Source organism: Vitis riparia, chromosome 7 (genome assembly GCF_004353265.1).
Source record: "Vitis riparia cultivar Riparia Gloire de Montpellier isolate 1030 chromosome 7, EGFV_Vit.rip_1.0, whole genome shotgun sequence".
NCBI classification, from domain to species: domain Eukaryota; kingdom Viridiplantae; phylum Streptophyta; class Magnoliopsida; order Vitales; family Vitaceae; genus Vitis; species Vitis riparia.
In genome coordinates this window covers 26437459-26464834 of record NC_048437.1, presented here as the reverse complement: position 1 = coordinate 26464834, position 27376 = coordinate 26437459, and the positions used below count along the sequence as shown (strand labels likewise).

Here is a 27376-nt window from a genome sequence, read left to right as displayed (position 1 = left end):
TTTGTGTTTAAGGTTATGTTTGATTCCACAAAGCTTTAAAAGAAAACAAAAAAAAAAAAAAAAAGAAGAAGAAACAGCAACCTCTGCTAACAATGAATGAGAAATATATATATATTTTTTACTTTTTCATCTTCTTATATAATCGAGGAAAGGAGACCATTAAAAATGGTGAACGTCTCTATACATGTACAATTTCTGGAACAAACAAATAGAATGAACTCATTTCCCCTCTGGACCTGTGCTCAATACCATACAACACTACCGCCTAAACAAAGATTTTTCCATTTTTCCAAAATTGGGTGGATGGGTCTGAAACATACACGTCCGGAGATCAAACACAAGTCAGAAGGACAAGTATTGTGTAATAAGACTCTTACAACTTTGATAATGTCCTTGTGAACCAATCTGACAGCCGCTTCATCTTGCTCGATAGCTCGGCATTTCTCCCAAAGTATGATTGGGCGTTCGACAACATTACCATGATGTCATGCTTCACTGCTTCTAATGTCCGATAATAGTTGTTCTCTAACCTTGCCTGGATCAGTTCAGGATATAATGGAACTGGAAACCTGCATGAATTCCCACACTGAAAGATGAGGACTTTTTTCAATTCCCCCCTTCTCCCACCCACCTGCATCTACTTCTACAACATAAAATTGGATATGTTCCTTCACCTGAGATCCTGGAGCCGAGCCACAATTTCACAAGGGGAATTGGTATTTGATATATACATGAGTTGTTACTCATTGCCAATATTGTGAGAGGAAACATAGGGTCTGTTTGGGAATGTTTTTGACAATGGTTCGATGATGTTTTCTTAAACAAAAGTCTATTTTGGAACTTGGAATTTTCTCGACTTATTTTTTGTGTTTCCAAATATTTATTAAAAATAACTTCTATTTTTAAAATGCCCCCAAAAAGTAAGAGAAAGTGACTGAAATATTTACACATCTATACAACTTCATTTTCAATCATTCTCTGTATTTATACAACTATTTTTTAAAACGCCCCAGAAAATAAGTGAAAAAAATTAAAATATGTTCATAGAAAATGCCCTATTTCTAAAACGATTTCCTAAAAAATTGTTTTCTATCGAATAAAGAACTGCTTTTGAAAACAGTTCCCAAACAGGATGAAAGAGATACCTGTTAAGGAAGTCCAATTTCTGAGCAACTTGATTAAATTTCTGAATCCCATAATAATCCTGCAATGGTTACCATAGATTTGATCAGAAACTCCTGGACAAACATTTCATTCTTCTGCAATTTCTTCCTTTAGCAGAAGTGCAAATATGGAATAAAAATTTCTCAGCCAATCAAGTAAAACACTAAAGGAGGTGTTTAGTAAAACTTAATACTTATTACTTAATGACTTAAGTTGACTTTAAATTAAATTATATTTAAGTTATTAACTTAAAACTTATTGTTTAATTCTTACTTTAAATATTAAGGTTGTTTGATAAAATTAACTTAAAATATATTCTAAATCATCAAATTAATATATTTATCTTCATAAATTATAACTACAACAAAAGAGGTCATGAAATAATAAAAGAGATCATAGAGGTAATTAGGATAAATAGAGGTAAAAAGGTAAAATGTGGATTTAAAAATAAGTTGATTGTTTTTATTTATTACTTAAAGTTGTTTTTTACTTTTAAGTCATATCATTAAGTTATTTTATCAAACATATTTAATTTACTTAATGACTTAAATTAAGTCATTAAATCACTTCAAGTTATTAAGTTGGTTTACCAAATACCCACTTAATTGAAAAAAAAAAACACACACACACACACAGAAGAAGAAAAGACAAACCTGAATTTTGTGAGCTGACTCCAATTTCGCAAAAGAAGAAAGCAACTTATCTCTGATCTCAAAGTCAATCTGGGGTTGCTCCCATTGGATATCAGGATCATGAAGTTCCCAAGGACTATGTAGATTGTTTTCAGCATCACCCTTGTACTTAACAACATATCTTTCCCAAGGGCTGTCAGGGAACTCTCGAGATTTGGCCTCTACAGCAAGAATCCGACCTTCCCACCAACTGCCACCACCATCTTCTCCATTCCTCCACCAGACCAGGCACTTATCCCTATGGGTCCAGTTTCTTCCAATCGCAGCATCATACCGCGTTTTCTCAACAATAAAGTCAGAGAAATTAATCAGTTCAGGCAGAGTCAATTTGAATGTTCTACCAAACACACTGGACAGTGGATCTGTGAATTTAAGTGTGATTTTACAGCAGCTATCTCCAGAACCTGCAAGCGAGGCATAAACAAGGTCTTCAACTGAACATATTTCAACAGCTCTTATGTTTGTCTTCGGTGATCTCCAAGGACCTACTTCTGACCTCAGATTCAATTTTTCTATGTACTCCTGATGGCCCTGAAAATGAGGGCATCCCATATATAAATTGTCTATACCAAAATATCACAAAATTCAAAATTCAAAACCAAAAATGTATAAAAGATTAGAAAGGGGAATGGATTGGAGATTACCTGTCTCAAGTACACCACCTCATCACCTTGCTGAGGAATATATCGGTAACCCTCTTCATGCTCTGACAACATCAGCCATGAAACTTTTCTTCCAGAGAAATTTGAAATCCTTCCAGCTGAAGGACTCAGGTAATTATCATAATCACCTCGCCTATATCTAGTAGACCTTGATCTAACTCTCATTCTTGAACTGGACATCCATTCTTCAGACTGAAGGTGATCCCTTGTTTTCTTGGAATAGTTCTCAGCATTCTTCGATGTCTCCTCCCTCACTTTAAATCTACTCATTACATTATTTGGCTCCTGTGAAGTTGTATCCCTCACCATAGATCTTGTTCTATGTACTGCATCAGTTGTAGCTTCATGAAAATCAATTCCTGAGTCATAATTATAGTTGCCAGCATTTGAAGCACTTTCTTCCATGCTGCCACCATACCCTTCAGCATTGGTTCTAGCCATATATGATTTTGCTCTTTTATGAACAGCATCATAATTTTGTTTATCTGAATTTGAATGTGACCTATGTGGAGAACTTGGCGTCTCAATCACTTTATCCTCTTCTGGTACTTCTGAAATTTGATTAGGCTCCATCCTTGAGTGGCTTCTAGACATCAAATCACCTCCAATATTACTTGGCTCTTCTGTGCCAGTAACAAACTTTAGCTTGGAAGGGAAGTTAGGGTCCCTCACAATCCTTTTTGATCTAATTCTTAATTTAAGTGAGTTGGCAGGAGGATTCCCTTTCAGATCGTGGGAGTGGTTTATGCCAACAGTTTCATCCATTTCTAGTGAGTCACAATCTCTGCATTCATCTGATCCAGACCAACCTTTATGTTGCTTGTTGAGATTTCCATTAGAAGAAATGGCAGAAGCATCAATTTTCTGATGGTCATCAAGCAGAGACAACCCCTGAAATGAGGAAGATTTATTTGCTTCTCCAGGAGGAGCAAGCTCGTTATTTTTTACATCATCCATATTCTCTAATCCAGTTCCAAATGGTTCCACATTCCTGCCCAACTTTTCTAACAACTCACCTGCATGATTTTGGATTTCTGAAGGTGAAGAATTTCCACATCCATTCTCAGGTTTAGTTTGCCCATTAATATCTTTCCCATTTCCATTATGAACATCAAAACTCACATCAAATCCTGTGCATACATCTGATGCAACGAAATCTCCTGATCTGAAACGCTTTGATGAGCGTGCTTTGACCTCTCCCCATCTGATTTTATTATCCTTGTAACCCGCAGATGTATCCAAATGATCCTCAGTCTCTTCAGATCGTGGTTTATGTATGAAATCATCTCTGTTGTGGTTTTGAGATTGTTCCAAATCAGCTGCATGCATGGAAGATGACTCTGGATCCTCAGAGATTAAGTTGGTTTCCTTTTCTTCAACAGTTTTAGGAGGTGGTCTAGAAGGTGAATGCACTATATCAGCCTGAGTGTTACATTTGGGTCTGGTATCCTCTGAAGGAATAGACTTCTTAGAATCACGAAGTGAAAACTTAAGAACCAATCTCCTTCTGTTCCCAGCATTAGACTGGGATTCAGGAAACTTGATTGCATTCTCAAACTCATCTAAGGAGGATTGTTCACCTCTTTGATATTTCTGTTGCACATTCTGCAAGTTTCTGTCAGACTTAGTGTTTTGCATGTTTGAATCCTGCATCATTGGGTCACTGCCTGATGAATCATCTTCTAAACCTTCTTCATCATCTCCTTCTGTAGAAGTTTCAGTAATTTGAGAGAACATATTCAGAGCATTGCGTTTAGCAGCTCGCTGAGGTCTCAGGGACTGTATTTTAGAGGAATTTCTCTTTGAAACTTTCCGGCCATTCTTTGATTTCTTAGTTCTACTCCTGGACGAAGTGCCATCACACTCATTCAAATTCCTCCTTTTAACACGCCGCCCAGAAGAAGTCATGATCTCCACCTGAAAAAAAAAAAAGATTTAATGCCAAACAGGTATAAACAAAGAAGGAAATTGATATTTGTTAAGGCAACACTTACTTCTGATCTGTATTTTTTCCTTCTAGATCTACGAAGACCATCTTTATGACTCTGTTCAACATCAGTGTCTTCTGCACTGCATTCTGGATCACTAAAAGAAGATGCAGCACTTAAACTTCCATGTTCACCTTCACTAGAATATTCCTCAGCAATATTGTACTCAGAATCAGTATCATCACTTATGACTTCATTTTCCGGTTCCCAGTACATAGCATCGACAAGCTCTGGTAGTGGTTCCATTACTCTGTCCAAGTCTGCCAAGGGTGGCATTTGATACTCTTGGCCTAAACTGAAATCTGGTCCAACAGCAAGGTTTATGGAAGAAGGATGCCACTCAATACCCAGTGCTCCTAACCGACGTTGCTGGTACATAGTCTGATAAGGTTCTGAATATGGAATCATACCTGGCATTTCCCATCATAGACCAAACTATTACTAAGAGAAGCCATTTTCTCAGAAAGTTATTTTAAGGAAAAAAAAATACAGCATATTTAGAGGGAACCATAAACATACTAGAATCACAGAGGGGATCTTGAATATTCCTTCGATGTGGAGCAAGCTGTGTCTCCTGCATCAGATGTTATACACATTTCAGATTAACAAATGTATTAGAATATGCCACTAAAGATCTTTGACATATTAAGTGCTTGGCTCTGATGGACAGTGATTGCTTACATGTAGGCTTCAAAATCAAATCCCCCAAGTTTCAGAAGTTTGTACAAATATTAAAAAACAAAATTTGAAAATAAATTGCTCAAACTGGAAAGAAAATCGTAAGTTCTAAATTTTACCAATAAATTTTCAAACCTCTGCAATAATAAGGGTGTAGGACATAGGGAATGCTATCAATTCATTTTCTTGTAGTGTGTTTGTTAATAGTGATCATAAATGCACAAGGGTAAAATCCACCACATAATAATGTAAAAGTGAGCAATTAAACTAACCTGATCAAGAACATTTCCAATGGTGTCGCGAATAAGGGGGCGATAATCACCAAGAAAGAACTGCAGGAAAGATATACACGAAAATAAACATCATAAAAGCAGTTTGTAAAACCTATCTTACATTCAGAAGCCAAGTAGTTGATCAAAAAAATTTTCTAGTACCTGATCATATTTGGCATCCTTTTGAGACTCGCCTTGGCCTGTATTTAGCAAATATATTTGACCAACATCATCTGAAAGTACAATTGATGTTCCATCCCTGTGTCACAGAGAAAACATCTTCCATCACAAGGATAAAGCTATAACAGCTAAAATTATTTATAGATACCAAGACTTAGCAAAAGACACAAAATTGAATATAAAATGAAAAATATTAAAGATGACAACCACATTTAGGATAATTGTTAAATTCATGAGATTACAGATTAAGCACTAGATTATAAACTTTAGAAATGCAAACATTGAGCTAGTCCAAAGCCATTGAATCCACGAGCGAACTTATCTTATACAAATATTTGAGAATATTAAAGTCCAATGAACTAATGATACCATTAGAAATTAAAATGGGTTAGACCGTAAACGCCACACTTTCCTGGAAACTTGTTTCAAAGGCTGGAGATGACCTTCCAAAACAATAGGGGAGACATCCGATCTTTGGAAAATTTTCAGAAACCTTTCAGAAACTCTTAGGTACACTTCCAGAGAAATTTCTGAAAACAGCTTCAAAACTCCAGAGAACCATCTTTTCCATAATTTCTTTGTGTGCATGGGAGAGAAAGGGAAAAAAATTGCTTTGACTTACTAAGTGCTTTGATTGCTTTCTCAAGCTATTTTCAGAATTTTCTTTTCAATCATTCTTTCATAGATCCAGACACATAAAACCCATGAATTTTTTTCAATTTCTTTAATTATGCATGAAGTTATCATTATAATTCACCCCCTAAATATGCAGAATTAGTGTTGGTTTCATCAAAGTGCCTCTCTATGTTTTCATGTAAGTTTTTTACTTGATTCAAAATCATTTCTCTGCTTGATGTTTTGCATATATTCTTTGTACCTCTAGCTTCAGTTTCCCATACTGTTCCCCACTTCAGTTTCTAATTCTGCTAAACTGAATAAACATTGGTTGGTCCAGGAGGTCAACCCATGGTCATAACATGTCCAGCCTGAAGACTAATTTGCCAGCTCTAATTGAAATTGCACCAACTTATATGCTACTGGCCAATTTAGTAGAGATTTGTTGTGTTTATGTGGAGCCTCAAGGGGATTTTAGATGCCTATGTCAGGTCTATATTACTAGCCACTAAAGTCCATGGTATTATATTCTGTTTTCTTTCTGCCTAGCAGCATGGTGGGAGGAGTGTAATCTGCAGATGTACCATGCATTGAGGGAACCATGTAAAATATGTTTATGATTATCTCATCTATTTTTCTTTCTTTGCTTTTGCCAGTTATTGTTCTTTTCATAATAAGATGGTAAATTCTATCTTGTTGTGAGTCTCTATTGAGAACTCTCATGCAATTCCTACAAATGATGAAAACTAAAGTAGTCAACCCTCAGATGTAATTTTGGTGCCTAAACTCAAAATCAATCTTAGTTCTGCTGATTAATTCATATATAAATGTAACACTGCTGTGCTTTATCAAAATTTTCTTCTATGAAGTATTAGCACATAGGAAGAACAAAGGAAAGAACATGTATGATTCATCACCAAATCGCTTTAGATTGTCAAGAGAATGATAATAACATTAATAGCAATCAAGATCTAATCATTGGTTTCATCAAAGTTTTTACATCATGGCAGAGTTGGAAGATTCCTTCTTAGGCTTCTCATTTAATCAATCAAGTGGTGGATCTTTTTGCAAGGGAGGAGCAAAACATTTTGTGTATCTTGTAGAGGACTTTGGCCTCCCCGAACTGTTATTAGTGGTTGGGCTATGTTGTAATCTCCTTCCTCTATGCAGCTTGTCTTGCTTCTCTTTTCACAGTTTTCTACTTTTTTATTAGATTCTGTCCATTGTGGAAGGATATCTAATCCTTCTTGGTCCTTATTAGGACCACAACTTGAGCAAGGTGGGTCGGGTTGATGGCTTATCTGAGTTTAAATCGAATTAAGCAATAATCAACCTAAGCTCAACCCAAGCTCAGTTTTCTAAGCTCGAGTTGTTCAAGTAGACTCCGGTTGTATGATTCAAAATCCATTCGCAATATTTTCTAGAACTTTTTTTTTTAAACATTTATACCAAAATTTAAATACTAAATGGGGCGAAATTTCAAGATATTAACAAAAAAAAAGTAAAAATAATATATATACCTTTCTAAAAAAGTGAAAAAGTATATGATACAATTATAGTTTAATATTTTTCTTTAAAAATCTAGAAGGGAAATAAAATCATTATATAGGACAATATATATTATAAATATTATAAAAAAATATGAAATTGGATTTTGGGTTAGGCTTGATTTGTTTGAACCTTGGTCCAAGCCCAACCTAAATTGAGATCAGGCTGAAAAAACCTAACCCAAGTCCTACCCAAGTGTTCAAAATAATTGCCCAAAGCCACCAAACATCAGGTTGGGTTTGGGTTGGATTGGGCCAACCTGCCCAAGTTGAATCCCTAGTGCTTATTCATAAAGATGAATTGTTTGTTCTTGAATTAAGAAAATTATGTTTCCTCTCAGACATGCCTCGTTTGATCATCGATGGTGTGAAGCTCCTATATCCTTCCTAAGGTGGGCATTTTTGGGTGGGAAACTTTATGGTAAGATTCTCACTATTGACCAGTTCATGTGAAGGTGTAAGATCTAGTCAGTAGGTGTAAGGCAAGGAGTTCATGGTTAACCATATTCTTCTTCAGTGTGAGGTGGCTTGTTCTCTGTAGGCCTTACTCTTCTTTATCTGTTTATGTGATACCTGTTCCATCATGGACTTGCTGGTTGTTAGCAAGGCAGCTTTGTTTGCAAGAGACACAAGAAAGTTTGGAAAACTACACCCCTCTCCTATTTTGGTGCTTAGAGTCCTTGTGCAGTCCAGGGGATTCCTGAGGGAGGGAAGCTCGTCTTATCTGATATAGAATTTGGTGTTAGCACAGGACCCTGTTTTATGGCTTCCCGTTGAACCTTTTGCTCATCTATTCTTTTGCTTTATCAGTGTTTCCTTGTATACATCTTGTATATTAAGGCTTTCCCAATTTTTGGCACTTGAATTTTGCCTATCTCCAAAAAAGAAAAGAAACAAAATTAATGGTCCATGGTGTCAGTTTCCACAAAGAGAGACACATTTCTATACCATGGTGTAAATAGGAAAGATGTAAAATTGTACAAGAATATCAATTATGACACAAATCTTTCATAACTGAACCCATGGAGTTTTTAAAATTACAAAACTGCAGAACAGAAATGATAGAGTAGTAACACAATATTTTCTATCAGAAGAAGAGATCAAATCAAGTGGGTGAAAATTACCAATTCCACTAATGGATATATATACTTACATACATACATACATACATACACACACACACACGCACACACACATATATATAGATAGATAGATAAATAGCATAAAATTAAAGAATGCATTTGATTGTTCACTTACGGAGAAAATTTTCCATCAACCAACTTAAAGCGTCCAATTTCATATGTCCTGATAGGTATGCCCTCCCATATCTAGAAACATAGTACACCAAGGTCTTCAATGAGCAAAAACTGGCAAAGCAATATATAAGTATGGAAAAGCTTTGAGAACAATATCTTACATCCCACACTATGGTTTTCCCATCATACCCAGCACTCATAGCAATCCGAGGGTTGAAAGGATGAACATCCAAAACATAGGTCTGCCAAAAGTACAATGATAAGCAGTGAGCCACAGAAGCAAAATGATTGTGAAGTCATAAGATCAGGCAATACAAGAGAACATTGAATGAAACCAAATTCTGTTTTAAAACATTTAGGAGAATTTAAAATATAAAAAAATAAATAAAAAAACAGAAGAGAAAGCCATTTTTTTTATCACAATAGAGAACAGAAAAAGTCATGCCCTATGAAAAGGAATTCAGATCAATCATGGGGGGTAAATCTGGAAGCATGTAACTAAGAGTTTAAAGCCAAAACAAACCACAGAAAATTATTTACATTAAAAGGCTTTGTTGAATATAATGTATTTATAGTGTACAATCTTTCTTTCCTTTCTTAATATAGGTCACATATATGGTAGTTAGTTCAACCTAGCCTTGTATATATATATATCTCTATTGTAAGAAGTTAATCATATGAATGAGAATTAAGGTTTTCTCTCTCTCTCTTTCAACATGGTATCAGAACTAAGGGAAAATTTTTTATTCTTTCTGGTTTACTCGTGTAATTAATTCCGGGAATCCGTCCAGTGAGTTTCATTCCGGTCACTTTTTCCATCTTCCAAAGCTTTCCGGTCAGCCATATCGTGGTCAGAAAACCCTCATCACCGTCAACATTTTTCAAGCGATATTTTCCGGAGACTTTTCTGGCGATATTTTCCGACACCGATACATCATCAGGAGCGCAAAGAGGAGATTTGCAACTTTTCTCAAAGCACCAAAGCCAAAAACCGATCCACACGCCATTTTTCTCCGGCAGCCTAAATCCCACGCACCGGCGTGTGAGGGTGCGTGGCCCACTTTCTGGTGTCGAGCTTCTACCAGCAGGCTCACTTCTAAGCCTCCATCAGTCCTCTCCGAACCCTGCTTCTCCATTTTTTTGGCATTTCAGCCTCCGCGGGTCTTCTTTTAGCCTCCTCCGGCCTCTGATGGCAACTCCCTTCCTTGGCCGAGACCTATGCGTGCCTTGGGAAGGCCTCTTCTTCATCTCCAGTCACTTTTCTCCTTTGTTTGGGTCCCGACAGACCAGGTTCTTCTTCCACAGCTGTGATCCGACCTCCCTTTAGGGCTTTCTTCGATCCAAACGTGATTCAATCTCAAGTGAAGTGGATATGGCGACTAAAAATCCTATTTTTACATCCGTCATCTCTGGATCTCCTACTATCACATCGGAAAAATTGATTGGTAGTGATTATGATGCCTATCTCCGATATCAGGCAGCCACATCAGCTTTTGTCGCTTTTGTTGCCCAAACTGGTAATGTCTCTGTCTGCTTTACTCAGTCTCCTTCTCTTGGCCCATGGATTCTAGATTCTGGAGCATCTGATCATATCTCTGGTAATAAACACCTTTTCTCCTCTATTACTACTACCTCTGTCTTACCTACTATTACTTTAGCTAATGGTTCCCAAACTATGGCTAAAGGTATTGGTTTGGCTCATCATCTCCCTTCCCTACCTCTCCATTCTGTCCTTTATGCCCCTGAGTGTCCTTTTAATCTTATTTTCATCAACAAAATAACTCACACTCTTAACTGTTATATCACTTTTTCTGATAAATCTGTGATCTTGCAGGACCGGAGTATGGGGAAGACGATTGGCATAGGGCGTGAGTCTCAAGGCCTTTATCACCTTACATCACCTTCATCTCCTGCAGCTTGCATTTCCACCGATGCTCCTCTTCTCATTCACAGTCGTCTGGGTCATCCTAGTCTCTTCAAGTTTCAGAAGATGGTCCTTCATTTTTCCACTTTGTCGTCGCTTGCGTGTGAGTCGTGTCAGCTTGGGAAACATACTCGTGTCTCGTTCCCAAAGCGTTTGAATAATCGGGCAAAACCTTTTTTTGAACTTGTCCACACTGATGTTTGGGGTCCATATGGGACCGCGTCTATTTTAGGATTTCAATATTTTGTCACTTTCATTGATGACTATTCAAAATGTACTTGGTTATTTTTGATGAAAAATCGAGTTGAGTTATTCTCTATTTTCCAAAAATTTTATGCTGAAATTCAAACACAATTCAATGTTTCTATTTGAGTGTTACACAGTGACAATGCTCGGGAATATTTTTTTACACCCTTTACTTCTTTTATGTCCCAACATGGGATCCTCCATCAGTCATCTTGTGCTCATACTCCTTAAAAAAATGAGGTTGTTGAACGTAAAAATCGACATCTTGTTGAGACAGCTCATACTCTCCTTCTCCATAGTCATGTTCCTTTTCGTTTTTAGGGGGATGTTGTTCTTACAGCCTGTTACTTGATTAATCGTATGCCCTCATCTATATTACATGACCAAATCCCTCATTCCCTCCTTTTTCCTACCCAACCTCTTTATTTCCTTCCTCCTTGTGTCGTTGGTTGTACTTGTTTTGTTCATACTCTCACACCTAGACAGGACAAGCTCTCCACCAAGGCTACGAAATGCATCATCTTAGGATACTCTCAACTTCAGAAAGGCTATCGTTGTTATTCCCCTAACACTCATCGTATTTTCTCTCCGTTGATGTCACATTCTTTGAGGACTCTCCATTCTTCTCATCCTCTGAATATCTTCCCATTTCTGAAGTATTGCCACTTCCCTATATATCTCCCCCTTTAGATGTGCTCTCTCGTCCTCTTCAGGTTTATCATCGTCGACATCGTGTTGTTTGCTCCTCCTCTCTCTTCAACTGAGGTACCTAATGACTCACCTCCTGTCCCATCGATTTCTCCTACCTCGGCCCTGTCATCTACTGACCATTAGCCTATTGCTCTTCGGAAAGGCAATCGATCTACTCGTAATCCTCATCCTTTTTATAAGTTTTTGAGCTACCATCGATTATCTTCATCCTATTCTGCCTTTGTCTCTACTTTATCCTCTATTTCTCATCCTGGGTGGCGACAGGCAATGGTTGATAAAATGGCTGCTCTGCACTCCAATGGCACATGGGATCCTGTTTCTTTACCTCCTGGTAAATCTACAGTTGGATGTCGTTGGGTCTACACTGTTAAAGTTGTTCCTGATGGTCAGGTTGATCGCCTTAAGGCCTGCTTGGTTGCTAAAGGTTATACTCAGATTTATGGTTGTGACTATGGTGACACCTTCTCTCCTGTTGCCAAGATTGCTTCTATTCGCTTATTTCTCTCCATGGCAGCTATGTGTCATTGGCCTCTTTATCAGTTGGATATTAAGAATGTTTTCCTTTATGGTGAACTTCTTGAGGAAGTGTATATGGAGTAACCACCTGGTTTTGTTGCTCAGGGGGAGTCTGGTTTAGTGTGCAAGTTATGCCGCTCTCTATATGGCTTGAAACAGTCTCCTCGGGCATGGTTTGGGCGTTTTAGTTCAGTTGTTCAAGAGTTTGGAATGCTTCGAAGTGAAGCAGATCATTCAGTTTTTTATCATCATAACTCTTCGAGCCGGTGCATTTATTTGGTAGTTTATGTGGATGACATTGTCATTACAGGCAATGATTAGGAGGGTATCCAAAGACTAAAGCAACACATTTTCAACCACTTTCAAACCAAAGACTTGGGCAAAATCAAGTACTTTTTGGGACTTGAAATAGCTCAATCCAGTTCAGGTGTGGTTATGTCACAAAGAAAGTATGCCTTAGACATCTTGGAAGAAACAGCTATGTTAGAATGTAAACCTGTTGACACTCCTATGGATCCAAATGTTAAACTTGTACCAGGACAGGGGGAGCCTCTAAGAGATCCTGGGATATCGACGACTTGTAGGCAAACTGAACTACCTCACCATCACTCGGCCAGACATCTCTTTTCCTGTGAGTGTGGTTAGTCAATTTCTACAGTCACCATGTGACAACCATTGGGATGTTGTGATCCGCATTCTTCAATATATTAAAGGAACACCAGGCCAAGGTATGTTGTGTGAAGACAGGGGTCATACCTAAATTGTTGGTTACACAGATACAGACTAGGCTGGTTCACCCTCAGATAGGTGTTCCACCTCAGGGTATTGTGTTTTTATTGGAGGTAACTTAATATCCTGAAAGAGTAAGAAACAAGATGTAGTGGCCAGATCAAGCGCCGAAACTGAGTATCGAGCTATGGCTTTGGCAACATGTGAACTTATATGGTTGAGGCAACTCCTTCAGGAATTGAGATTTGGAAAAGATGAACAGATAAAGCTAGTCTGTGTCAATCAGGCCGCATTACATATTGCATACAATCTAGTCTTTCATGAAAGGACCAAGCATATTGAAGTTGACTGTCACTTCATTAGAGAGAAGATCGCATCAAGGTGTGTTGCTACAAGTTTTGTTAATTCAAATGATCAACTAGCAGACATCTTCACTAAATCTCTCATAGGTCCTAGGATTAAATACATTTGTTACAAGCTTGGTACATATGACATATATGCTCCAACTTGAGGGGGAGTGTTAAATATAATGTATTTATAGTGTACAATCTTTCTTTCATTTCTTAATATAAGTCACATATATGGTAGTTAGTTCAACCTAGCCTTGTATATATATTTCTCTATTGTAAGAAGTTAATCATATGAATGAGAATTAAGGTTTTCTCTCTCTCTCTTTCAACAGGCTTCTAAAAAGAAATTGATTGCCTCTACAACATTCAGTTTAATCCTAATTTCCAACAAGAAGTAAGCATCAAAGAAAGTCACTTAGAAGTATGATATGAAAAATCTACCCACAACAAGATTCAGAAAGTCAAACACCACTTACAGATGCACTGTGGCCAGTCAAAGAATGTACTAGGCTACCATCAGCAGCATTCCAAACACATATTCTGCAATCTGCAAAGTATGCCATTATTACACACAAGAAAGGTAAACAATTCATAACCACATAACTCAAGAGCGCACAACACGAAGAGCATATTTCTGTCTTATAAAATAAATTCCTGATATGTGATACAACTTTAGAGACCAGTTAGAAAGCTGCCTCATGGAAACCAATCATCTAATACTAGAAGAGGTACTATTATACATGTGAATTAAATTAGAAATAGCTATGTTAGTCACTTAACATTTATGCTACAGGCTTGGGTTTAAGTGAAATAACATGGGGCAAAGCCAATTCTGGCATTGAACATCAAAGATTAACAAATAAAATCATTAATCTAACTATGCAAAGCATAGAAACTGCTAAGCACTCCAAGAGCAGAATGAAATTTAGAAGATCTTCAGAAAACCCAATGGTTAAAAGGATCCATGTAACTGATTTCATGGCTTCAAATGGCATGTGAACAAAATCTTTCGGAAATATTAAAAATATCAGAAAAAAATCTAAGCTTCATATCAAACCAAAGATTTTACCTAAATATGCACTCATACGCTTTAAATAATAGATCTTTAACTAATTGTCGAGAAAAAAGATTTGGTGAAAAATGTTCCAGACTACGAAGCAAAGTATCTACAAATTCTATCGAAAGATGAACCACAATAATCTTCAAATCCAAACTCTGTAACACATCTAGAAAAAATTGACCTCCAAATGATAGATTCTATGTTACAAATATCTTTCTTAGTTAAACAAGCTGTTGTTCTATTTGTTTTCTAATAAATATGAAAACAATTGTACATACTTAGATCTTGAGTTAATTTCCATATATTCGTCATTAATAACATAACAGAATTAGGAATGTTACTCTCTTTACTATAATAATCTATCACCTATTTTAGAGTCACCTTCAATCTATAGGTGCAAGAACCTATTATTCTTAGAAGGTAACATGTCATATCTGAAAGTCATACACTCCGTGATAATTATTGAAGCATTACCCATATGCCTACTTACAACCATTTTTCCGTTTTTCAACTACTCAAGGGACATTATGTCCTTCAATTTGAAACTAGGAGTCAATCACATATTCCTAAAGATTTTTGAAGTTTAAGATAGCTTTCTTAATAATGAGAAAGGGGTTGGGTTGGATCTTCCTAAATACTACTTGATTTCTATGAATCCATACATTCCACATGATAATGACAACTTTTTCCGTAGGATAGTTGAAAATTTTACAATTAATTTTATAGTTTCTATACCCCATTTCAAGCCAAGATAAAAAATCACCTTCATACAAAAAATGCATAGGACAATTAAACTTGATGTGATCCCAAATTCCTAGAACAAAAGGGCAATTTTTAAACATATGGTCCATATTGTCAATATTCTAATAGCATAGATGACACATGTTTGTAATTTCTAGTCTTCTATCTATTAGGTACTCACAAGTAGGGAGGACATCTTTAATAACTGGCCATAGGAAAAATTTATTTTTGGCATAAGATTTAATTTCCAAATCCAATGCAGAATTTCGGATATAGGGTGCACTACTAGCTTTCTCATTGTCCAAGTTGCTCAATTAAAGGTGGACTTACCATCTTGAGAGAAACCTCAAACAATCCTATCACAAATAGCAGAGGTTAGGATAGGAATAGCTTTAATATCTACTAAAACATTTGGGGAAAAATTGAGGAAATGGAATGGTTCCACTCCTTGGAATTCCGATTCATGAAGTCATACACTTTGGCATCTCAATTGATGAAATGTAAATGATTTCATCCACAAAAGAAACAAGAGACAACATATAAACCCATAATTCTGGCAAGAAGCAGACTTTCCTACCATCTCCTATGCACTATTTTAACGCAACCCCAATATATTTTCTATGATTAATAACTTCCTTTTAAACAATGAAATCTCCTTCCTTTTTAGAGATCCTGAGATTAATAACTTCCTTTTAAATGAATCTCCTTCCTTTTTAGAGATTCTGAAAAACTTGTCTTTAACATATTTTCCATCCTGATCCTAGCCCAGATGCAATCACTATCCATAAGGATTGTCTACCCTAGCTTAGTAATTGAAGCTTTATTAACATCTTCATTCCTCTTAATTCCTAGACCTCCTTCAGATTTAGGTCTACAAACCCCTTATCAAGCTACCAAAGGAAACCCTTAGATTCATTAGACCTTACATTTGGTAACCATAAGAAATTTTTGTTGATTCTATCTAGATTCTTATTATTTCTTTTTGTAAGTTTAAAACAATTCATAACATGGGAGTTGGTCAAATTGGCTTTTATTAAAACTATTTTACCAGCTCTTGAAAGGAAACAAGCTTTCCAAGATGCTAGTTTTTTTTTAGATTTAAGAATTACTTCAGAAAAAGTGCTTCTTTTTATTCTACCTTGAATAATTAGGCAACTAAGATATTTGCTAATGTCATTGAAAAGAGGAATACTGAGAACTTCCCCTAACCTACTCTTTATAGCCCCTTGAATATTACTAGAAATCTGAACTAAGGACTTATGAAAATTCACAAATCTAAACTGAGGACTTATGAAAATTCACAAGTTGACCTTACGTGGCATAAAAATTATTCAAAATCCTATTAATATTAGAACAAGCATTTTGAGGGGCTTTAGCAAAGATGATACAGTCTTCTGCAAACATAAGGAAAGGAATTTTGGGTCCATTTCGATGAGTTAAAATTCCTAGATGGTTTCGAGGGTTCTCAATTTGTTTTACTAACTCTCTACCCAAATATTCTCTACAAATAATGAAAATGTATTGAGATAAAGGGTTTTCTTGCCTAATACCTCTTAATGGCTGAATTTTTCCTTCCAGAATGCCATTTATCAAGATGGAATAGGACACTGTGGAAATTCTTTCCATAACTCATTCAATCTATTTGGGGATAAAGTCTATTTTGGATAGAATTACCCTAATAAAATCTTATTCAAACCTATCATATGCTTTATCCATATCAAGTTTAATCGTCATGTATCCCAATTTATCTTTTTCTTTTAAAATAAAAGCACAATTTCATGATTCCATGCGATAAAAGAACATTATCATTAATTAATTTTCCTAAGGCAAATGCTCCCTGCAAAGGAGATACAATTTTGTTCAAGAGAGGTTTTACCCTATTAGCCAATATTTAAGCTATTATTTTATAACATTACATAAGCCAATAGGTCTAAAGTGATTTGAGGATTTCGAGTTATCTGATTTAGGAATCAAGGTGATAAAAGTCCTATTTATCTCTTTCAACATGTGATCATTATAAAAGAAAGCTTTGACCATTTTACTTACACATTTTCTAATTATTTTCCAATAGATTTGATAAAAACTAGCTTGGAGACTATCGAGCCTAAGCGCTTTCAGACTATTGATATGCAAAAGTGCTCTTTCTTTGTGACTTCCTTAATTAACTCTCTATTTTCTTCTTCTAAGATGCAAGGACTAGAGGAATAAAACAATTCATGATTTATCCTCCAATTTTCAAAAGTGAATCTTTTAGGGAAACCATTAATGAACATCTTTGATATTTCCTTTTGATTATCATACCATATTCCTTCAGAATCTTTGATTTTCCAAATTTTATTTTTCCTTCTCCTATTTAGGGCGAATGTTTTTTATTCTTATCTCCTAATTGGGTCCAAGCTTGCCTTGCTTTTTGGGCCCACTTGATCTCTTCCACTTTCAAAACTTGGTTAAGTTTTTTGGTCCTTAAGGCCTAGCTCAAGTGGTAAAGGAATGGGGAGGATTTGTGGGAGGTTCCGGGTTCAAGTCCCAATGGAGACAAAAATTTACCTATCAAAAAAAAAAAAAAAACTTGGTTAAGTTTTTGGGATAGAAAAACATTTTCCTTTAAAGATACATTCAAATTGATTGTAAATTCTGTACCCATGATAGCAGCAAGCACAAAGCGATTATCCAGGCTCCACACAATCATATTAACACCACGAGGAGTTGGAAGCAATCTTTGTCGTGGGCCTCCTCGAGGAGGTTGAGGCGGCATTGGGGGAGGAGGAACTTTGAGATGATATGCCCGTGTCCAACGTCCAACTTTTCCCTGAAAAAATAAAAGAGAAAATAGAAAGTAGAACCATATTCAATATCTTGCAATCGAATTCAATTAAATCACACTGAATTTCATGGAAATTAGTGTAAAATAACATCAATTGGGCAAATTATTAGAGGAAGAAAAGGTATACGGAATGATAGAATGACTTCAACAAACACAATTAGCATGAAAACAGAAAAAAATTGAGTCAAAGCCCACAGAGAACCAAATAAAACCATCCAGTACATGCTACATAATCACAGAGACTGTAAACACTTAGGGTGAACTCATCCAAGAGTACTCACATGATGTCTGCGTGATCTTGGAATCCAAATAATTGCACTTCCATCACGAGAACAAGTTACTATGTTGTCATGACAGAACCTGAGAATATTAAGATTCAAGGTACAGGTATTTAATGATAGAATATCAAATGAAAGGTCAGTTGTGTTGGTAATGCACAGAAGAAAATAGCATGTTGCAAGTGCAAGATTTTTAAAGAGCTATATATCCTGTTATTCAAATCAGAAAGGAAGGCATTGACACACCAGGAATTTTTAAATTTTGGAAGGCTTTCCTCCTTGAAAGTGTCGGACACTGAAGACCTTGAAGCCCCAGCACAGGCACTACATGTTGAAGCAATATAAGAAATAGTTATAAAATTTTATAAGAGAAAAGGTTCACTCACTAACCAGGAGTTACCAACCTAAATTGCACATAATTGACATCATTTTCATGGCCAGATAATACATCTATCTCATGATTTGGTTGTTCTGAATCATCTGTGCTGGATTTACAAGCACTCCAAACCTGTGAAGTAGCTGGTTGTTGGTTAAATCATCCAATTGGATATACAGAAATATCTACCAATACAAGTATAATAAGAACAACAAAACATAAATAATAGTAGTAGAAAAGCAATAATTTGTTTCAAGAATTAATGTTTTTGGATGTACCCTTGCAAAAGTATCAGAGCTACCAGTGACAAAAACAGTTCCACTGGCATTGAAAGCACAACATAATATTTGATGGCTTTGAGGACCATTACTTGAGGAGGTTCCATTCATTGAGGGAACACTGTTCTTTCCTGCAACAAATTACACAGTTAACTATAGGTATATATAACCCAGATACCTGTGAAGATTGGAATGCTATGCATGGGCAATGATCTAACCAGCGACAGCATCTGGAGGCTTTGGCAGGTAAATCCGTGGACTGCACTGGGAGAACCTAGCATCCCAGATCCGACAACTTCCATCATCTGATGACCTAGAGTGTGCGTTTTAGAATAGGTATTGTGGTTAGTCAGTGAATTTTAGAGTAGGCATTTCACATCTATGATAACCATGTTTCCCAAGTTAATGCACATAAACTTGTAGTGGTATAGCAGACAAACAACATCACACTTGAATAACAGTCACCAAATTTAAATTAATCAGAAAAGACCAATGAAGTATTGCAGAGTAGCAACAATGGGGGAACAACAGCTCTGAGAATGAGACTCACGATAAAAGCTGATATACAGAGCTGGGCCTGGGGCTAAATGCAATAGCAGTGACAGCTCCAGTATGCCCCCGCAAAACAGAGATTGGTAACCCATCTGGCAAGCGCCACTGTACTAAACATGATAACTATCTGTATAATTGAGAAATAAAAAACAGAACATGCTTGGTTTCATGTATGGAATTCTTACAACTCGAATGATGAAGTCATTTGAAGCAGATGCCACCAGAACATTGTTTGAACTTACAGCCAAGTCAGTAATGTCACCCTATAAAATATGTAAGGAGAAGAGTAAGTTATGGCCAAAAAAATAAAAACAGAAAGAAAATAAATCAACAAACTATGAGCATGGGGGTTGAATAAACATATTGAATTCCATTTCTTATATAGATACTCTAAACTTACTTCATGTCCCCGGCAGCTGGCTAAACAAAATGCAGTTTCCATTGACCAAATCTTGACAAGGCGATCATCAGAACCAGTAATTACATATCTCCCCGAGCGATCAAAGATGGCTACAGAATAGAAGCAAAGTCATTTGGAACAAATTCATGAAATGTGATTTCCATTCTAAGAAATGTCAATATGACAATACACAACCCAGATTCATTTCACAGCATATGTTGGGACTGAGGCTGGATAAATAACAATATATACACAGATTATAAGTTGAGGGGAAGCACTAAAGGAGCAGAAATGAAAGTAGCAACAAAATAAAAATATTAATAAACCTCAACAAATAAATTCTGGAAAAATTAGGAAAATGACAATTACAGTGCTCATGCCATATTTATCAAAGTGAAAACATTTCAAGTTGGTAATATTTCCCTATTGGGTGTCATCATGGAACCCCTTATATGAAGGCCCACTTTTAACTAATGGTATAACCTTGAAGGATAATATTAAAAACAAATCAAGTTATAAGGCTAATGCATGCAAATGTGACTGATTATATTCACAAAACTTGCAAATGTATCAGTTTCAACCTGTGCCAAGTAGCATTCTTGTTATATTTATGGTGGAGCATCTTTTTATTAACATCAAAAAAATAAAACAAAGGAAACAAGCAGTTCTATGAAGATGCCTTCATTGCCCTTTTCCTTGATGGATAATAAAATGTTTATTTGAGGCCACCTAATAAACTAGAGTCCCCAAGTTCAAGCCTCCAGGGTATTTAAGTGGTGTAAGGTAGAGAGGCACATTCATATCACCCAAGGTTTGCTTTGTGCATTCAGTATGGAGTCTTGCAACCAGGGTGGATTCCCCGTTATCAAAAAGAAAAAAGTTCATTTAAGAGCAAAAACCATTAAAGAAGACTTAAAAAGGATGAAAGAGAGATTTCATGAAGAACAATGCAGAACTAATACATAGATCAAATTGTGCCTATAAACGTCGGTGCATTCAAACACAGCCATAAAAACAACAGCTTCTCAGAGAAGCTAGCTTCAGATCTACTCTAACATTCAAGACAAACAAGCTGGCTGGTCAATAAAGTGATAGATTCACTTCCCATTAGGTAACAATCCGTGTTTTTTCTTTGCATGATAGGCAAAAAACAGTTTATTGGAAAAGACACTGAATAAAAAGGGGGTGCAACTAAGTACACCGGAAGTAAAAAGGGAGCACCCAAAGAGGGGCCAACCGATGAGAAAGAGCACTCAAGGACTAAAAATATCCAAGAAACTCTGTTGTAACCAAAGTTGTGCTCCCCCCAGTAACCAACTACTCAGCTAAATGATTAACCAAATGCTAGGACTAATGTCTACTACGAAAGATGGAGCTATGTGCAAACTCTATTGAGTGGTGAGCATATATCCAAGGGCCCAGAGTCACCATGGGCCCATCCAACCAGAGCTGAAGAGTCACTTCTATTATCATGTTGGATAACCCTAACCAAGACATGTTCCTAAGGTGAAAACAATCACAAAATATCTGCTTTAACACATGTTCCCATCTCTCAGTTCTCTGCACTGACATTCCTCAAATGTTATTCCTTTCTAAAGTAACTTAGTCCTTAAAACCTCCAAAAATTAAAAGTCCATTCATCATTGGCTTGAAAATAGATGATCACATATCACATGCTTTATACAAAAAGAATGCAAAAGTAGATCCATCTTTTTCCAAGATTTTTGGCAAGGCAGAAGCCCACTGGAAAAAAGATTGAACCTCGTCAAATTAAGTTGGATTATTGTTTTCCTTGCAGGAAACCAAGAGATGATATTTCTCAAGATTTTTATCAAAGGAGATTGTTGCAATGCTATGAAATAGGTTACAGAATGTGACACAGTTCATGGGTGTGTTCCTGGACTGGTGAACTCAGTATACCCATGAATCATCAAATAAAGCTCCATAAGACCAAGAATCAAATTACAAATATGAAATATTACCACTTAGGATGAGTTCAGTACGTGGGAATAGAAATAGAAATAGAAATGGGAATGAAGGTGATTCACAGTATCTGGTGAAAGAGAGGAATTAAAGTCCTGACAAGAGTGGGTCTAGTTTTCCATGAGACTGAAAATTTTTATTTCTATTCCTATTTCTAATAAGTAATCTAAACACACTAATAAATAGAAAATGGAATAGATTTTCTATTCTCATTCCCTATTCCAGTGTTCCAAACATGCCTTTATTTTAGCCCCAGAAATCCAAAGCTTAATTATCCATGAAGAAGATCTTGTCTTTTTGAAGGAAAATCAACTTAACCCAGTTCCTAATAGTAGAAAGGGATTAAATGTATGCAAAGAAAATGACAAAAGTATATAATTAATGGTTGTCATGCCTACTCCCAAAAGCATAAGCTTGATATCTAGGAGTAAGATTTCATCAGCAGCATCAAGCATCATAATTAAGGTAGCCTTTTCCACAAGTAATTTGAGGAAGATTGGTCATAAATAACTTAGTGTCTTTTAATATAATGAAATTCCAGGAAAGCCCAAACTGCATGTTCAGATGACAGGTAAATCATACCACAATAGACAGCATCACGGTGTCCTCTTAACTTCTTCATATTTTGCATCCTTTGGACCATAGTTGATGGTTTAGCAATGGCATAACATGCAGAGCGAATAGATGGAGCCCGATGGTGTTTTGTGAAACCGCCACCAATCTCCCTCAAACTCAAACCACGGACATGATCAGCCTGCATGTGGGGCCAACGAAGGTAATCTGGTGGAGGTTTAACTTGCTTATTTTCCTTCTTCTTATGACCTGCAATGACAGGTGGTCAGAACTTTAGAAATGTGAAAACAGCTCACATGACATTGAAAATATCGAGTATGAAAAGACATTGCAAGTGAAGGAGTGAAAAGAAAATCCTGATCCTTTCCAGACCAACGGAATATGGAAAAAAGAACTAAAAATTATTTTCAAGAGCAAAGGCACAAGGTAGGTTTAAACAAGTACTGGATTCTGAGAATAGAATGAAGTGGTGGAGATATTTAATACTTGAATCATAATAGGAAAAAAAAAAAAACAGAAAGAAAGAGAGAAAGAACCAAAGCCAGCTACAACATGCTAAAGCTACAGAAAAAGGGCATGATCAAAGCACTTGTTCATAACTTATTCTAGATTTAGTCCTTTTCATGTATGCTCTACAACTAAAAGTGTGGCTTTTCAGGGTATGAATTAACACATTCTGTCAAGCAGATAAGGCAAAAGATATTTAAAGAAGCAACTCTAGGAAGAAATAGATACTATAGAAACCTGCAACTAGAGAACAGAATTTATGTTCATCCGAATTTTATAGTATCACAAAATATGAAACTGGATTTCTCCGTAAATCTGAAAAATGAAATTTATGTTAAATGAGTTCCCAAATGAATTAGCCTCCAGACAAATTGTTATTTCATGATTATTCATTATTGCAACAGTTCAATGAGAACCCATTCAAGAATAGAAAAGTTTTGTAAGGAACACAAACAAATGCAGCAAAAAATTTCAATCACAAAACTAGTGCAGCCAAAAATGTACTGTATACAACTCTTTCTTCAGAGTTGCGAAAGAAATAAAAAGAGAAAAGAGCAGAACAGGTTAAAAACTACGTACAATCTAGAAGTGAAAAGGAACCAGTTCCGAGCAGTGTGGGAACATCAACAGCGCTTGGAGCATTTCCTCCAACCTCACCATGCAACGGAGGGGCAGTATTCAGCATCAGTTGCTTCAGAAGCTTTACCAAGTGATCCTTTCCAATGTGTGGATACCTAATGGTAGCACAAATGGCAGGATCAGTAACGCCAGTAATTGCAAAATTGAGAGGTAGCATGAAACAGACAATAATAAAAGTTGACAAAAATGTTTCAGGAAAATTGAAGAATACCTTGACGATTTCCACAATCACATTCAGATCCCTTTTTGATTCATCTTAGGAAAGAATATACGTATTTTGAAACTTGTAGTGGCGTGCTTTGGTATGCTAATATGGGAGGCTCCTATTTTAGGAAAACACAGGTATTTGAAGCCAGTTTTAAGCTCAGGTAGATTAGAGTTATCTTCAGTAACCTAAAAAGTGTTTCTATGATTTTTTTCCATCATTCCCTCATCTCATTAGATCAGTTTTCATGTGAAGAATTGTGAAACAAAATTCATACAGCAGACTACAATTTAACTAAAACATGTAATTCCATTGGAACAGATATACACAATACAAACCAAGAATTTTAGAACAAACATTACCACAAAGCTTCCTACCTTTAGTTCTGAACTTCTTAAAAAACTAAATAACTTTATATAGAAATTTGCAAGTGTCGAACAAAATAAGAAGTGTATAACCAATTTAAAGGGTTTCTTAACTCATCAAATAACTTTATATAGAAATTAACAAGTTAAAAAATATTATATACCTCTCCACCAAATTATTGTAACCTAGTGGGAACGAGAAGCCGTTGTCATTTTCATCCCCACTGCATGCTCCACTCCTTGAATACCAAGCATGGTATCTTCTAGGTAGAAGCTCATGTTCCAAAAGCTCATTCCAAAATTGTCCAAAAGTTTTCTGGCATGGGCCAGCTGATAGAAAATGCATAATCAAAAAGTAAACTTCTCTAAGGTCAATATCTACATCTGCCACAACATGATCAGTATTTCTCTCCTGGCATTGAGGCCTCTCATGCAACTTATTCGAAAAACTCAAAGGTACCATACTAAGAGAGGGTGCCTCACTAGAAGATTTGCACTTCTGGAAATCCATACTTTTGGTACAACCTGATGCAAGAGAATAGGCATCGGCTCAAAACCTTTACTCACAATTCATGCAACTTATGTATACAAACAAACTACAATATCAAAAACATCAATACATTCTGCAAAAAAGATGACAGCTAGTATACCTAGAATATCATCATTTACAAAGACATAGCTAACACAGGTAACAGTGGCTCAGACGATGCCCAATTGACAGCATAATAAGATTTTTTAATATCAATACCATCACAAGCAAGAAAGAAAATTTTACCAATTACTAAAAGTGAAAAGATCCAAAATTGAAAAGATAACAGTTGGAGGCCCGTGCGGTGTGAACAAACAACACTGTCGCACTTTGGCACAAATACAATTTGTCAGACATGGAAACTGCTAGGATAAGCATCATAAGACGGTAACAAATTTATAGGATTCCCACCATAAAAAGATAGTACACTTTGCAAGTGTTCAAACTGATTCCAATGTGTCAAATTGACTAGTGCTTAACAGCAAGAGACATTCAAGAGTAGAACTTACCTAGTATCATAATTGAGGGAAATTCTTTGAGTTTTTTTTCTTTTGATAAGTAAACAAGAAAATATTATAAATGATTGAGGAAAATTCTATGGTGTTCACACATAAATATCTCATCTATCAGATTTTTGCAAATCAGTCTCAACCATTAAATTCTGCGGTAGGGATAGATTTCCAAACATCTTAAGATCTAGACTCACCATTGGATGACCACATAGTGAACATCCAAAAAATAGAAATTTGCTCTCAAAGTAAGAGAGTATCCAGAAAAGTTTAAAACAAGATGCATTAAAAGGCTAAATTCAACCCCAATAAACAGAAAATTGAAAACAGGCTTTCTGGTCATTGATTTCCAACCCATTTCATGAAGCTAACAAAACCATTTACTGGTGAAAGGTTTCCAATGTTTTTGCGAATTTCCATATTTTCAATGCAGTATTTTATGAAACCTGAGGACAAGGTGTCCTTTGGGGGAGTGCAATGTGATTCTAATTTCCAAGGAATTTGGTGGAAGTGTTAATTGAAGTGAACATTCTTATATATGTAGCTGTAACAGGAAGGCATGGGATAAATTGTGCAATTCTTACTACAAGCGAAAAGACTATAATAGCTGTTGCAAATAACTTTCCAAATACTGAATCAAACATGATTTCATCTTGTTGCACCGTTATTGTTAGTTATCAAACAGCCTGTTCCAGCCATTAGGCGAAGCCCCATTTTGGTCTCTTCCACAAAATTTCCATAAAATTATCAAACCCCTTCATTGTTGACCAGGAAATCATTTAAATTCATGGTAGATTTTACACAATATTAATAAAAACTCTTGAAAAATTGCAGTTTCCTTATAAGCTTAGAACAACCACCATGATTGTGCACAATCCAAATCATGTAATCAAAACGAAAACAAAAACAGAAAGAACCGTACGAGATTGTCTTCTGACAGTGACATAAGCAAAAAATCAGCCCTCCAGAATGGTGACACACCAATTAAAACACACTGCCAGTCAAGAACTACAAAATCACACTAAACTGACACCTCCAAACTCAGTATAAACATTATTAATGAATAAAACCAGAAACAATAATCAAATTGAAAGCTATCATCATTCACAGCCTAGACAAATGTTTGAAGTAAACTCCTCAAGATCCAACCAGAGGCCGGCAGAAGCTCGATTCGCATTCAAACAAGATCCAATTACCTTCGACAGAGTTGGTTTGGATACGAGAGGGAGCTTCTCGTAGTTAGGGAGGCAGAGAAGACTTGCACAAATGAAAAAATGAAAATAAATCAATCAAATGGAAAGCAGAGAGTTTCAAGTGATTCGATGTCGAAGAGTAGAGAGGAGATATACTATCTTGAAGGGCTCAGCTTTTTCCCTTCATTTTCCCGGTAGTTTTTCTCGGGAAAAATATAGCGGAAAGATGAGGAAACTGGTGAAAAGAAAGGATTTTTCAAAAAATAAAAAAAAAAACAAAAAACAAAAAACAAAAACGCGAGAATTATTCCAGAGGAAAATAAGATTTAAAAAATGTCATAAAAAGGAATATTAAACAAGGCGACTTAAGGTGTGATATGGGCACCCCTTTCAGTGATGAATGGGCGCTTACTTAGAGTGAAAAGACGAATACGCCCCTTGTCTCGGGCAGAAGCGTAGAAGACACCCCAGTTTAAAGTTAGGGTAAACCAAATATGGTTTTTAATTTTTCTGGTAACGTCATAAATAGGATTTTTCAAAAAGGTTTGATTTGAAAATATGAATTAACGTTAGAATCTCATTTTCTATGTCCTTTAATTGATTATTTTGTGAAAATACCCATTCCTTCCATATTTTCAAAGAAGTAATTAAGCTCATTAATGATATAAAAAAATTCGACTTTCTATTATTAATTATTTTTTAGTTTGTTTCCTCTCTCTATGACAAAAATTAATAGGTAGAATCATAAATTTCATACCATTTTCAGGAATTAAGATATACTTTTATCATATTCCCATGTTTGTTGAAAATGTTTTCAAAAATAGTTTTTAAAAA

The 27376-nt window shown here is 36.0% G+C and overlaps 1 protein-coding gene across 4 annotated transcripts; it reads right to left on the bottom strand.

The window, feature by feature from the left end:
• Positions 1-95: 95 nt before the first annotated feature.
• LOC117917952 (PH-interacting protein) lies at positions 96-26806 on the bottom strand. Of its 4 annotated transcripts, XM_034834435.1 has the most exons (25): positions 26699-26802; positions 26546-26606; positions 24476-24836; positions 23682-23836; positions 22605-22844; positions 20040-20149; positions 19825-19902; positions 19638-19744; positions 19306-19400; positions 19088-19218; positions 18838-18941; positions 18680-18757; positions 18437-18515; positions 17972-18140; positions 14007-14077; positions 9216-9296; positions 9056-9126; positions 5619-5715; positions 5457-5516; positions 5026-5080; positions 4513-4916; positions 2501-4435; positions 1818-2387; positions 1146-1204; positions 96-569 (listed from the first exon to the last, which is right to left on the bottom strand). In XM_034834435.1, the coding sequence occupies exons 3-25, from the start codon at positions 24820-24822 to the stop codon at positions 374-376; spliced, it is 5292 nt and encodes a 1763-aa protein (XP_034690326.1). In that variant the 5' UTR covers positions 24823-24836; positions 26546-26606; positions 26699-26802; the 3' UTR covers positions 96-373. The 4 variants fall into 4 exon arrangements, with proteins under 4 accessions (XP_034690326.1, XP_034690325.1, XP_034690328.1 ...); XM_034834434.1 differs by having other exon boundaries at positions 26546-26806; XM_034834436.1 differs by lacking the exon at positions 96-569 and adding an exon at positions 576-682 and having other exon boundaries at positions 26546-26806.
• Between the last annotated feature and the right edge of the window lie 570 nt (positions 26807-27376).

Coding starts and splice junctions, on each gene's coding strand:
- LOC117917952 (XM_034834434.1), bottom strand. CDS start 24,822: ATGGATTTCCAGAAGTGCAAATCTTCTAGTGAGGCACCCTCTCTTAGT. Junction 22,845..23,681: donor TTCCTTTTCACTTCTAGATT/GTACGTAGTTTT, acceptor CTGTCATTGCAG/GTCATAAGAAGAAGGAAAAT. Junction 20,150..22,604: donor CCGTGATGCTGTCTATTGTG/GTATGATTTACC, acceptor TCTATTCTGTAG/CCATCTTTGATCGCTCGGGG.